This window comes from Marmota monax, unplaced genomic scaffold (genome assembly GCF_021218885.2).
Source record: "Marmota monax isolate L192 unplaced genomic scaffold, Marmota_monax_Labrador192_F-V1.1 WCK01_AAM20220418_F8-fsc00017, whole genome shotgun sequence".
Taxonomy (NCBI): Eukaryota; Metazoa; Chordata; class Mammalia; order Rodentia; family Sciuridae; genus Marmota; species Marmota monax.
This window is the reverse complement of record NW_026695241.1, coordinates 1,227,382-1,241,541: the sequence shown is the minus strand read 5'-3', so window position 1 is coordinate 1,241,541 and position 14,160 is coordinate 1,227,382. Positions and strand designations below refer to the sequence as shown.

The window sequence follows — 14,160 nt, the reverse complement described above, 5'->3', positions numbered from 1 at the left end:
TGTAAAATGGGGATTCAGGCCTAGAGATGTGACTCAGTGGTAGAGTGCTCACCCAGAATTATAAAGCCCTGGATTTGATATAAGTGCTATAAAAATAAATAAAAATGATAAATGAATAATGTGGGAACAATGATAGCACCTACTTCATAAAGTTGTACCTGATTAAAACATTAATTAAAGGGCTAGAGTTGTGGCTCAGTGGTAGAGCACTTGCCTAGCATGTATGAGGCACTGGGTTTGATCTTCAGCACCACATGAAAATAAATAAGTAAAATAAAGGTATTGTGTTCATCTACAACTAAAAAATATTTTTTAAAAAAACATTAATTAACATAAAGCACACAATGCCTGGCCAATAGTGTGCAGTTACATAAACTCTTTAAAATAGTCTAGCTTTTTATAATGTGCTACAAAGAGTTTTTCTGAATTAATCACCCATCTTTTAATATTATTTATGGCATTTTCTCTGGCCAAACAAATTTTTTTTTTTTGGTCACTCTCAAGGTAAAGTCATAACTGATATTTTTGCCTGAAAACAGATGCTTCTCAGCAAGACAGCAAACCCAGATACCCAAACTGGAAAGTCAAGCATCATAACACACATCTGTGTTCCTTGTAGCCCGGGAGATGTTACCCCCCAACCCCACCCCACTTTTTTTTGTACCAGGGATTGAACCCAAGGACACCTAACTACTGAACTATATGCCCAGGCCTTTTTAAAAATGCTACTTTATTTTGAGACAGGGTCTCACTAAGTTACTTAGAGCCTCACTAAGTTGTTGAGGCTGACTTTGAGTTCATGATCCTCCTGCCTCAGCCTCCCGGGCTACAAGGAACACAGATGTGCGCTATGATGCCTGACTTCCCAGTTTAGGTATCTGGGTTTGCTGTCTTGCTGAGAAGCATCTCTTTTCAAGCAAAAATATCAGTTATGACTTCACCTTGAGAGTGACCAAAAAAAAAAAAAAAAAAGCCAAAAACCTCAAAATGGCCTAAAGAAAGTTTATGAGTTCTTGTAACAGTCCAGGCTTCAGGTGAGACCTGATTTGGTGGCTCAGATAATTCACCAAGGAGCTGGGGTCTCCCTCTCTGCTCTACCTTCCATGGTTGGCTTCATTCTAAAGCCCACCTGATGGGCCTACCCTTAACTAATGCCCATGGGCAGAAGACACCTAGCCCAATAGGCTTAAGTCTTGCCAAAACCAAAACAACAGGCCCCAAAGGCAGGAGTTTTCAAAGGAAATCTGGAGTTGGAGAAAGGGGGACTACACACTGTGCTCTGAGCAGGGACAGCATGGTCACTGTACTAATCCCTCTGGACTCCCCAGTAGCACTCCTGTGATTTTGCTATTTCCTCCCCCGGGCAGCTGGAAATGTTTTTGTATCAGAAAGGATCCATCTTTTGATTTTCTAAATGACGAGACAGTTGTGATCACGTCATTTATGTCTTTTCTCTGCTGACTGAACATGTCATCTTTATCATAAGGTGGTAACATTTTTAGCATTATCCAGTTCTAATGCAGTGTGTGTGTGTGGGGGGGTTGTGTAGAGGTTCTACCATTTCTGACTGTGCATTTTCCCCTCCTCCAAACATACTATTCTTAGAATAAGCGACTAGAGGAAGTAAAACGGGAAGAAAGAGAACTGCTGGAGGCTCAGTCTGTTCCCCTGAGGAACTACTTAATGACCTATGTGATGCCAACCCTCATGCAGGGGCTGAATGAGTGTTGTAAAGTCAGACCCGATGATCCTGTGGATTTTCTGGTAAGAGGTTTAATTTTTTAAAATATCAGTCTCAAAATAAGATTTGCCTGAAGTTTAATGGAAAACACCTGAATAGAGAAATTGTGGGTCTGGTTATTTGAGAAATAGCTTCAAATTCACAGTATACAAGAACATCCAACCCCTACTTATTCTTATATAATAGAATTTTATCATTCATTTGGAAGCAAAGAATTTACATACTTTTATTTTAAAATTATAAGCATTAATAGTACAAATATATAACTAATAATAAATATCTTATAAATTGTTGATTTGTCTTTTTGAATTGTAGGCAGAATATCTCTTCAAGAACAATGCTGAAACGCAGTAAAACTTCAAAGATCTTGTAACATGCAACCCTACAGAGCTAGAGATCAACTTAACAGTGTAATCTGAAAAAATTGCTTTTAGAAATGCATTCTTAGTTTTTTGAAAATTCTTTCTTTTTCTGTAACCAAATATTCTATAAAGTAGAATCATTATAAAAAGCTAAATGGCAATGAGTGAATGACTACTTCATTAAAACTACAATTGAAAAATAAATTGATAAGGCATCTGTGCATAGCCTATGAGATCAATGCTGATTTAATATTTCATTATTAGGTCAGTTCCAAATATTCTGCATATTCATGCCCATAGTAATTTAATTTACAGCACAAAGAAAATCACTAGCAGGTTCACTAATGATTTTACACAACTTGTTAACTTAGTACCAGGTCCCAGTACCAATGGTTAGAAATGAAAATAAATAGAACAGTTGTTGAGTCTTAGTAAGTCAGATAAGATTGGCTTCTGTAAGGCTGCTTCTGAGTTCAGGATCAAGATTCTATCTGATGAATCAGAGAACTGTAAACCTTGTGGTGGAAAAAAAATCCATGTTGCACAAAGAATAATACTGATGATATATGTGATAATTAGAAAGTTGCCAAATATATTTTGACAAATTAACTTTATGATATAGGCTTAAGCTCACAATTTTTCCCCAGCTCTGAAACCCCCTTAAAATTCCTAGATTTGCCTTAAATAAGAAATTACTTTAATGATATATATTTTCACAATGTAACCTGAATATAACTACATTTTTAAAATTACATAGACTGTATGTCTGTGTGTACATATATTATTGTTGTTGTTTATTTTTCTGTGGCATTGGAGATCAAACCCAGGGCCTCATGCATGCCAGGCAAATGCTTTACCACTGAGCCACATCCCCAGCCCTTCACATTTTTTTTTTCCTTAAATCATGGTTGTATTAATCAACTTTTCATTTCTGTGGAAAAAAAAAAAAACCTGACAAGAACAATTTAGAGGAGAAAAGTTTAGTTTGACACCAGTTTCACAGGTGTCAGCACATGGCCCTCAGCTAACTATTGCTCAAGGCCCAAGGTGAGGCAGAAGGTCACGCAGAGGGTACTGCAGAGGAAGGCTGCCCAACTCTTGGCAGCCAGGAAGCTGGGGGTGGGGAGGGAAGAAGGGTTAGGGGTAACTAGAGTCCAAGGCCACACCTCCAGTGACCTACTTCTCCATCCAGTATTCATCTGCCTGCAGTTGCCACTCAGTAGTCCTTCCGGCTATCAATGGGTTAACCTAGCAAATAACCCACAGCTGAGGTTAGAACCCTAATCATTGCCTAAAGTCCCCTTTCAGAAGCTTGCTGCATTGGGGATCATTCTGTCAACACATGAACTTTTCAAGAGATATTTGCAACCATAACACATAGTAAAATACACATAACATGTGCCATTGTAAACATCTTTAAGTGTATGTTCAGTACATAAAGTGTATGTGAGAACATTTACAGTGCTGTGCCCCCACCGCCATGATCTAGCTAAGTGACATCATATTGTAACTAAGAATGTTCTCTTTTTCTCCGGATCGTTCTTCTTCTTCGTGTGTGTGTGTGTGTGTGTGTGTGTGTGTGTGTGTGTGTAGTGGTGCTGGGGACTGAATCTAGGGCCTTATACACGTTAAGCATGCATTCTACCACTGAGTTACATCCCAACCCTGTAACTAAGCATCTTTTCATGGGCTTGCTGGCCATTTGGATATTATCTTTTGAAAAAAAATTAATATTCAAGTCTTTGCCCACTTTATTTTGGGTTGTCTTTTGTTGTTGTTGAACCCTAAGTTGCCGGTTCAACTTTCAAAACATACCCTGAGCCAGGCATGGTGGCACACGCCTGTAATCTCAGCGGCTAGGGAGGCTGAGACAAAAGTATTTTGAGGTCAAAGCCAGCCTCATCAACAGTGAAGTACTAAGCACCTCAGTGAGACCCTGTGTCTAAATAAAATGCAAAATAGGGTGGGGAAGTGGATAAGTGGTTGAGTGCCCCTGAGTTCAATCCCCGGTACTAAAAAAACAACTACAAAAATAAAAACCCTGAATCTATTTCTCATCCCCCCCAGCACTACCTCCCCTGGTGCAGGGCAGCATGGTTTCTCCCCTGGATTGCTGCTGTACCACCCCATCCCCCTACCCAGTTCCTTTCTGTGACTTCTTGTAGCTCTCAGCCAGAGGCATCTTAATAATAAACAGAAGTCAGAGCAGCTCGAAGGCCCCTGCCTTCCTATCTCACTTGGAGTTAGAGGCAAAGTCCTGAGCTGGGCCTAGGAGGTTTTGTTCAATCTGATCCATGTGACCTCGCTGCCCCCCTCACTTGGCTCCTCAAGCCATGATCACTGTTGGTGCCTTTGCCTGGGATACTCTGCCCACACACATGTACGGCTTGCTCTCACTTCATCCATGCTCAGCTCAAATATCACCTGCTGAGAGAGGCCTCCCCAGAGGGATCTTCCAATGATACCCCATTCTGTTCCTTTTCTCAGCTCCCATTAGACATGATTTTTATATCTGTGTATTTATTTTCCATCTCCCTCATTAAAATGTAGGCTCTATGAAGGCAAGGATTTTGTTTTTCTGTATCTCTAGAAATTGGAAGAAAACAAAGCATAAATATTAATCAGTGAATGAAAATTATTTAATTGACAGGTAACTAATTCATAAACATCTGTATGTTTATAGATGTATAACTAATTCAAGCCTCTAGTCATCCAACAAAGTTTCCATTTCCATCTGGCTGTGATGGGACACTTAAGTAATAAGGTCACCAAGAGGCCACATTATGTGGCACTAATATTGGCAAATTCATGATGGAGCCTAGTTCTCAACCATGCCATGGTGGTACCTGCTTGCCTGAAGTCCAAGTCACAGGAGTTCAAGACCAGCCTGGGCAACACAGCAAGACCATCTGAAAAAACAAAAAAGTAAAAGAAGAGAGAGAGAGGGAGAGACAGACAGATACCCACGTACCCTGGATGCTCACCTGCCTTCACTGATTTACTGGGAGATCAGGAATGACAACAGAGCACCACACTGAGAAACAACTGGTAGGAGGCAGATTCCTACACCCACTTCACCAGTACCTTCTCTTCCTGGAAGCGCACTCTTTGAGAAGCCCAATGATTAGAGCTGCTTGGGAATACAAAGCCAGTTTGCCTCTCTAGCTTGATAAACACATCCTTGCCACCCTGCTGTGGGGTCCCATCCTTCCTGACAAAATGCACTTTCCCAGCCTTCGTTTAGGTAGGCAGTGATAAGACAACCCAACTTAAAAATAGAAAATTTGATTAACAGTTTCATAAAAGATACCTAAATGAACCATCAGCATATTAAAGAGTATTCAAGATAATTAATTGAGAAATGCAAATAAAAACCACAATGAGATGCTGCTGCAACCCTGCCAGATGTCACCCATCTGGTGAAATCAAAGGCGTGATACTACCAAGGTGTGGAGTCGCGGACCCACAGGCCTTGCTGGTGGGAATGCAGATTAGTGTCAGCACTTTGGAAAACCATTTGGGAGTACTCACTAAAGCTGCAGTTCCACGTGCAGCATGTGGTAGTCTTCCTGGGTTGTGGTTTCATTTTCTGTGGTTTCAATTACTATGATCAACTGTGATCTGAAAATATTAAATGGAAATTTGAATATGCCAAAGACAAGCCATAAAGTATTGAAGAGAAAAGGTGAATGTTCTTAACAAGGGAAAAAAAAAAAAAACTTGAGTGCTGATGTTGCTGAGTGTTGAGAGCCACAGCCAAGTCAGAACGGCCCGAGGCATTTTGTCAGAAGTAATGGTTGAGAGGCAATTCATTAAGATGATGCTGGATTGATTCAATTGTATATTAGACTTTTACTGTCCAGTAATAGGATGGCTCTTGCTGCCTCCTCGGGTGCCTGCTACTTTGGAGTTCCAGTTGAGTTCTTGAGGGGTTCCGAGAGTGAGTGCACTTGCAGCCCAGGGGAGGGAGTTCCGGTGGGTGTGTGGTGTGTTCCTGGAGGAGCCACGTGGGTGGCGTTTGGGAGAGTTCCCAGGGAGTGTGCTGGTGGAGTTTGGAAATAAAGTTTGTTCCTGCTTGAGTGGCTCGTGATTTGTGTCCAGCCAGACTGCAGCAGCTGAGATCTCCACTACAATATTTTGAGAGGCCACATTCATATAACTTTCATTACAACTTATTGTTATAATTGTTCATTCTTACTATAAGTGATTGTTAATCTTTTACTGCGCCTAATTTATAAATTAAATTTTATTAGTTTTTATGTATAGAAAAAAAACATCCCCATAGTTTGATCTGAAATGTCCCCCAATGTGTAGAAAGGTTGGTCCTCAGCTGGGTGCTGGGCAGTAGCAGAAGCCTTAAGAGGTGGGAGGTCTCAAGGTCTTAGGTGGTGTACCCTAGAAGTGGAAGTGGGAACCAGCCCTTCCTCCTCCTCTCTCACCTCCCAGCCATGAGATGAGCAGATTTACTCTACCATGTGCTCCCGCCATGGAGGGCTTCCATGCTCACGAAGCTAAGAGGCCAACTGATCATGGATTGAAACCTCTGAAACTGTTGGCCAAAATTAGCGTTTTCTTTCATTAGTTGACTATCTCAGACACTTGTTTCAGTCCTGGAAAGTTGATTAACACAAATATAGGGGTCTTGGAATGCATCCCCTTAAGATGGGGGAACTACTCTATAACCAAGAGAGATCAGTGCTTATATCCAACAAAAGACATGAACAAGAACACTTTTATTCATAAAAGCCAAACCGTGGAAACAACTCAAGTATTCACCAAAGGGAAAAATACATACTGTGTTCAAGTCACACAAGAAAATAATTATACACAGAAATGAAAAGCAGGGTACTGGGGACTGGAGAATGTATCTCAGTGGTAGAGTGACTGCTTTGTATTCATGTTCAATCCCTAGCACTCTTTCAAAAAGACAGCAAAGAATAGACCATTACCTCCAACAACAGGAAGAATGTGACAGACATAATGTTAGTAAAAGAATTTAGATACACTGCTGGGGTCGCAGCTCAGTGGTAGAGCACATGCCTGACGTGCATGAGGCCCAGGGTTCAATCCTCAGTACCTTAAAAAAAAAAAAAGAAAGAAAAGAAAAAAAGTAGGGGTTTAATTTCATTTTGTTGCATATGGATTTCCAGTTTTCCCAGCACCCTTTGTTGAAGAGGCTATCTTTTCTCCAATGTATGTTTTTGGCACCTTTGACTAATATAAGTTAACTGTAATTATGTGGGGTAGTGTCCTCTATTCTGTACCAATGGTCTACTGGTCTGTTTTGGTGCCCATACCATGCTGTTTTTGTTCCCATTGCTCTGGAGTATAGTTTAAGATCTGGTATAGTGATGCCACCTGCTTCACTCTTCTTGCTAAGGATTGCTGGGAATGGAACCACCATTTGACCCAGCTATCCCACTCCTCGGTCTATACCTAAAGGACTTAAAAACAGCATACTACAGTGAAGCAGCCACATCAATGTTTATAGCAGCACAATTCACCATAGCTAAACTGTGGAACCAATCTAGATGCCATTTTACAGATGAATGGATAAAGAAATGTTGTATATATACACTATGGAATATTACTCAGTAATAAAAGAGAATAAAATTATAGCATTTGAAGGTAAATGAATGGAGTTGGAGAATATAATGCTAAGTGAAATTAGCCAATCCCAAAAAACTGAATGCTAAATGTTGTGTCTGTTATAAGGAAGTTGATTCATAGTGGGTTGGGAGGAAGAGCATGGGAGGATTCTATAAACTCCAGATAGGGCTAAGGGGTGGGAGGGAGCGGGCACAGGGGTATAAAAGATGGTAGAATGAAATGGACATCATTACCCTAAGTACATGTATGAAGACACAAATGGTGTGAATATACTTTGTATACAACCAGAGATTTGAAAAGTCGTGTTCTATATGTGTAATGTGAATTGTAATGCATTCTGCTGCCTGCTAAGAGCCAAGTATATGATGCATGGCATTTTTGGTTGAAAGGTGACGCCAGCTAGCCATTGAGATGATATGATTATGTTAAGATTTGCATTCATATAGATATTGGACTCCTGCTGTTCACCTAGGCCTACTACGGGACTCCTGGAGAGTTCCCATTGGTTGGGGAAGTACAGGAGGGAGTTCCAGGGGAGGAGCTCTCTCTGGCGGTTCAGGGAGGAGGCCGCGTGGGTGGATCAAAAAATCTTCCCGGGCGTGTACTGGACATTGGCGGCAGTTTCAAAAAATAAAGTTTGTTCCTGCTTGAGTGGCTCGTGATTTTGTGGCAGCCAGACTGCGGCAACTGGTGGCCCGTACGGGGAACGCCTAAAGCTTGGAGGTGAGTAAAATTGCTCGCCCCTGAGGGAAGGCAACAAAATGGGTGACCATTTCAAAAAACAATGTGTTCTCGTTTTGATTCATCTTGTTTTTGTTTCAAGCTGCCTATCCCTAAAATTTTCTCAGGCAAACTGGGGAAAATGGTTGGCTCAAGGTTTGAAGTTGTTCGGCCCTGAGAAAGAGAAAATTGATACAACTATTCTTTGTTTGGTTTTTGTTTCATTCTGTTTCGGTTTTGTTTTATGCTATCTTACTGGGTTGCGTTACCTTTATAGTAGATTAGAAACTAGTAAAAAACAAACCGAAAGACTGTTAAGTAAATTGTTAGAGGTCCAGACTATGGTAGAAAACATGTTAGGTCAAGCGAAAGAGAAGGTCTCTCGAGCTAGTCAGACAGAGGAAGATTTGAAGAAAGAAAGCTTAGAGGAAAAACAACCATCAGGCGGGGAATTACAACAGGAGGCTGCTACTAACTCCGTTCTATCACCAGAGGGCGTAATTCAACCAACAGCTCCATCTACAGCTGAGCGGCCCTCAACTCCCGTAGTTGATGGACGGAATCCTGAGGCAGGACCCCAAAGATTAGCATGCCCTGTACTTGAGCAGGCAGGAGGGCAACGAATTCACCGTGCTTTAGATTTCAAAACAGTGAAGCAATTAAAGGAGGCTGTAACAACCTACGGGCCACAAGCACCCTTCACTGTGAGCATGGTCGAATCCATTACCAACTTAGACATGACGCCAGCAGATTGGGCTAACATGTGTAGATCTGTGCTAAATGGAGGACAATATTTGTTATGGAAGGTTGCCAATGAGGAATTTTGCATGGAGACAGCTAGGCGAAATGCAGCAGCTGGTTACCCTCAAAGAAATCTAGATATGTTATTAGGAAAAGGACCTTATGAGGGTCAACGGCAACAAATTGAATATGATCCTGGCGTATACGCACAAATTGCTATAGATGCAGTTAGGGCATGGAAAACTTTACAGGGGCATGGAGATTTACAAGGACAATTATCTAAGGTAATACAAGGAGCTAATGAACCTTACGCTGAATTTGTAGATAGGCTTATTCAGACAGCTTCTAGAGTATTTGGAGATACAGAACAGGCAATGCCATTTATAAAACAACTGGCTTATGACCAAGCAAATCGTTGCTGCAGAGAGGTCATCAGACCATGGAAACATGAAGATTTAAACACATATATTAAATTATGTAGAGACATTAATGAACAAGGGCAAGTCTTAGCAGCAGTACAACAGGCTTTAGATGCCAGGCCAAAAACATGCTATAATTGTGATCAAACAGGACATTTTAAAAGGAGTTGCCCCATAGGAGGAGGGTTTAACAAGGCTAGGTATCAAAGGAATAGAATACCGGGTATTTGCCCACGATGCCGTAGAGGGAAACATTGGGCTAATGAATGCCGTTCTCAAACCACCATAGAGGGTATTCCGTTATCAAAAAACAGACAAGGACCAAGTGTTTACCCACGATATCGTGGAGAAAGACATCAGGCTCCATTGCCAAAAAACGGACTGGAGGGCCCAATGCTCCGGGGCCCAAAACCACAAATATACGGGGCAATGGAGGAACCCAGCAGCACCATCAAGGTAGTGCCCAGGACGCATTATCCATTAAATCCCTCATCAGACAAACTAGAGGGAGCGCAGGGTTGGACATCTGCACCTCCGCCAGGGCAGTACTAACTCCAGAGATGGGAGTTCAAATCATTCCCACAGGAGTAAAAGGACCTCTTCCCCAAGGAACAGTAGGCTAATTATTGGGACACAGTTCTTCAACACTAAAAGGACTTATGATAAGTCCTGGGGTAATTGATCCCGATTATGAGGGTGAAATAAAAATTATAGCTAGTTCTCCAAGAGGTATATCAGTAATTTCACCAGGAGATAGAATAGCAGTTATTAATAATACCCAGCCTGCATGATAAATTTTCCAGTCGTACTGTAGAAAGAGGTTCCAAGGGATTAGGCTCCACAGGTGTAGACTGGGCTATGCTGTCTTTAAATCTAGATTCTCGCCCCATGCTAAAACTAAATATTCAAGGACATGACTTTAATGGGCTACTGGACACAGGGGCTGACCTTAGCATCATATCTCATCAAGAATGGCCAAAACATTGGCCATTACAACAAGCCACTCAAATGCTTTGAGGCCTAGGAGTGGCGACTAATCCCCATAGAAGTGCAATGGTATTAGATTGGAAGGATCCTGAAAGATGTGAAGGAACTATACAGCCCTATGTACTGGATCATCTTCCTATAAATTTATGGGGACGAGATGTCCTAGATCAATTAGGTTTGACATTAACAAATAACATCAATCCTAATGCGCCCACTACTAGGGCTAGACAAGGCTTTAGGAAAGAAGAAAGATTAAGAGAACAAGAACAAGGTATGACAGCACCAATTCAAATAGATCAAGAAACAAATAGACATGGATTGGGTTTTCAGAAAGGGCCACTGAGACAATAAAAATTACTTGGAAATCAGAAAGACCAGTGTGGGTTCCTCAGTGGCCCCTGACTAAAAAAAAGATACAAATAGCCCATGACCTGGTCAAACAACAATTAGTAGAGGGACATATACAACCTTCCGTATCTCCCCATAATACTCCCATTTTTGTCATTAAAAAGAAATCTGGTAAATGGAGATTATTGCAAGATTTAAGAGCCATTAATAATGAGATGGTTATTATGGGACCTGCTCAATCAGGGATTCCCCAATTGTCTGCTTTACCAAAAACCTGGTATGTTTTAGCTATAGATATTAAAGATTGTTTTTTTTTCAATTCCAATTCATCCCGAGGATAGTCCACATTTTGCATTTACTATCCCTGCACTAAATCATGAAGGTCCTGATCAGAGATATGAATGGAAAGTACTCCCTGAAGGGATGGCTAATAGTCCAACTATGTGTCAAATTTATGTTAACAAAGCAATCCAGCCACTTAGAAATCAAAATCCTGAACTACAAATATTTCACTATATGGATAATGTGTTATTGGCACATAAAGATAAAAACACATTGCTAGAATGTTACGCCACACTTACAAATTTATTAAAAAATTATAATCTAGAGATAGCAATAAATAAAGTACAATTAAATCTTCCAATTAATTATTTAGGGGTTTTATTATCCTCAACCATGGTCCGTCCACCAAAAATTCAAATATGAGTAGATCAACTCAAATCACTTAACGACTTTCAAAAGTTATTAGGAGACATAAATTGGATAAGGCCTTATCTAGGCATACCAACAGGAGAGTTGGGACCTTTATTTGATATTCTAAAAGGTCCATCAGATCCAAATTCACCCCGCATGTTGACGCCTGAAGCAAGAAAGGTATTAAAAATCATTGAAACATATATGGAAAATATGCATTTGGATAGAATTGATATAAGTTTGCCTTTATTATTTATTGTACTGCCAACAAAAAATATTCCTACAGGAGTATTCTGGCAAGAAGGTCCATTATTGTGGATACATTTATCTTATTCTCCTAACACTATTCTTACTAGATATCCTGAGGCTGTAGGACAATTAATACTAAAAGGAATAAAAGCAGCCAAGGGAGTGTTTGGGATTTCTCCCAATAAAAGTATTACTCCATATACTATGGATCAAATTGATGAGTTAGCTAATGAGTTAAATACTTGGGCAATAATCATGTGTAAATCTAATGTTTCATTTGATAATCACTTACCATCTAATCCTTTGTTGTCTTTTTGGTCTAAGCATCCTGTAGTTTTTCCTAAAATGACAAGAAAAACCCCTATCATGAATGCTCCAAATATATTCACTGATGGGTCAAATAATGGTACAGTAGCAGTAGTTACCCCTGATCAAACTTTTAAATTTTTAGTACCCAAACAATCAGCTCAAAAGGTAGAGCTTAATGCAGTATTACAAGCTTTTATGATGTTTAAAGATTTGTATTTAATTTATTTTCTGATAGTCAGTATGTAGTTAATGCTATAGTATCCGTTGAAGATGCTGGTAGGATTTCCCCTTCTTCTACTGTTTTCTCTTTGTTTTCCACTATACAAAGTCTAATCTGGGACAGAAAAGATCCATTCTTTATAGGACATATCAGGGCACATACAGGATTGCCTGGAGCCCTTAGTTTGGGCAATGAATTAGCAGATAAATCTACACATGACATACATATTTTCTCCACAATAGAAAAAGCTATAAATTTTCATAAAAGGTTCCATGTCAATGCTAATACTTTACAAAAGCGTTTTAAAATAACTAAAGAACAAGCCCGACATATAATAAAACAATGTCGAAATTGTGTGACATTTTTACCACAAGTTAATCTTGGAGTCAATCCTAGAGGACTGATACCTAACCATATTTGGCAGATGGACGTCACACACTTGTCAAAATTTGGAAAATTAAAATATTTACATGTTACAGTTGATACTTCTTCCGGATTTCTGATGGGCTCCCTTCATGCCGGAGAAAAAACTAAAGATGTTATAGCTCATTGCTTACAAAATTTTGCCACTGTGGGCGTTCCAAAACAGTTAAAAACCGATAATGGTCCTGGTTATGCCTCCACCTCTTTTAAACAATTTTGCTCATCATTTGGCATTACTCACATAACAGGAATTCCATACAATCCACAAGGACAAGGCATAGTTGAACGAGCTCATCAAACTATTAAAATGTACTTATTAAAACAAAAGGAGGGAATTGGAAAGGGGTATATATCCCCCAAAGATAAACTTAAAATAACCCTTTTTACTCTAAACTTTTTAAATTTGGATTCATCAGGGCTTAGTGCTGGGGAAAGACATTTGTATCCAAAAAATGTACATAAGCCTAAGGTACTTTGGAAAGATATTCTAACAGGACAATGGAAAGGTCCTGACCCAGTGATAGTCTGGAGTCGGAGCTCTGTTTGTGTTTTTCCACAGGAAGAACAGCAGCCGATTTGGATTCCAGAGAGACTAACTAAAACAATTTCTACAGACCAAAAGGAAGATGATTTGACTCAAATCCATAACAGCTGATATCCAGATCTCCAGCTTGGCTATTCTTACATCTGCGACTGTGATTAACCAGGATGCTTTTTTCAATATCTATTTTATTATTGTAAAGTTCTATTTTATTTTTGAGCTCATACAGACCTAGGTTAATGTTTTTTCTGATCAGTTTTATTTTTTGACTGTGGAGTTTTTGAACATTGCAATGGAGATTTCACCTAGGTAAAGCTACAAGGCCTTTACTATTGTCTTATGTGTTATATGCTACGTGTGCACACTTCTGTTTTGTGTTGTATGTCTGTATGTGCATATGTCCATATATCATATATGAGGAGCGCTCATGCACATGGATCCAAAATTTTTTTTTTTATTCACGTGATTTTAATAGTTTAATTTAATTTGGGTAAACAGCTGTTGAGGATTGTTTTAATATATGAACAAATAGAAGGTTAACAGATCTGTTTGTTTACTTTCACCTTTCCTTTTCATTATATTTAATAATTCTGTTCAGGATAATGTAAATTGTTCTAAAAATTGTTTTCTTAGTACCTGTTGAAATGTTACATATTTTTTTTTTAGCATCATTGTCAAAATTCCTATTTTCATCCCAGTGCCGGTGAAGACAAAGATAAAACCAAACTACAACTTCTTCGAGAGTTATCACAACAAACCGTATAAACTGATACATCAATGATTTATAACTCAACAAG

At 39.6% G+C, this 14,160-nt stretch overlaps 1 protein-coding gene across 1 annotated transcript in view; it reads left to right on the top strand.

The window, feature by feature from the left end:
- Ak7 (adenylate kinase 7) overlaps positions 1–2,855 on the top strand; it is a 71,559-nt gene extending 68,704 nt beyond the window's left edge. The window contains exons 17-18 of the mRNA XM_046440518.2: positions 1,606–1,764; positions 2,057–2,855. Coding sequence (XP_046296474.1) covers positions 1,606–1,764; positions 2,057–2,095 — 198 coding nt within the window. The 3' untranslated portion in view covers positions 2,096–2,855. The remainder of the gene's footprint in view (positions 1–1,605; positions 1,765–2,056) is intronic.
- The last annotated feature ends 11,305 nt before the right edge of the window (positions 2,856–14,160 follow it).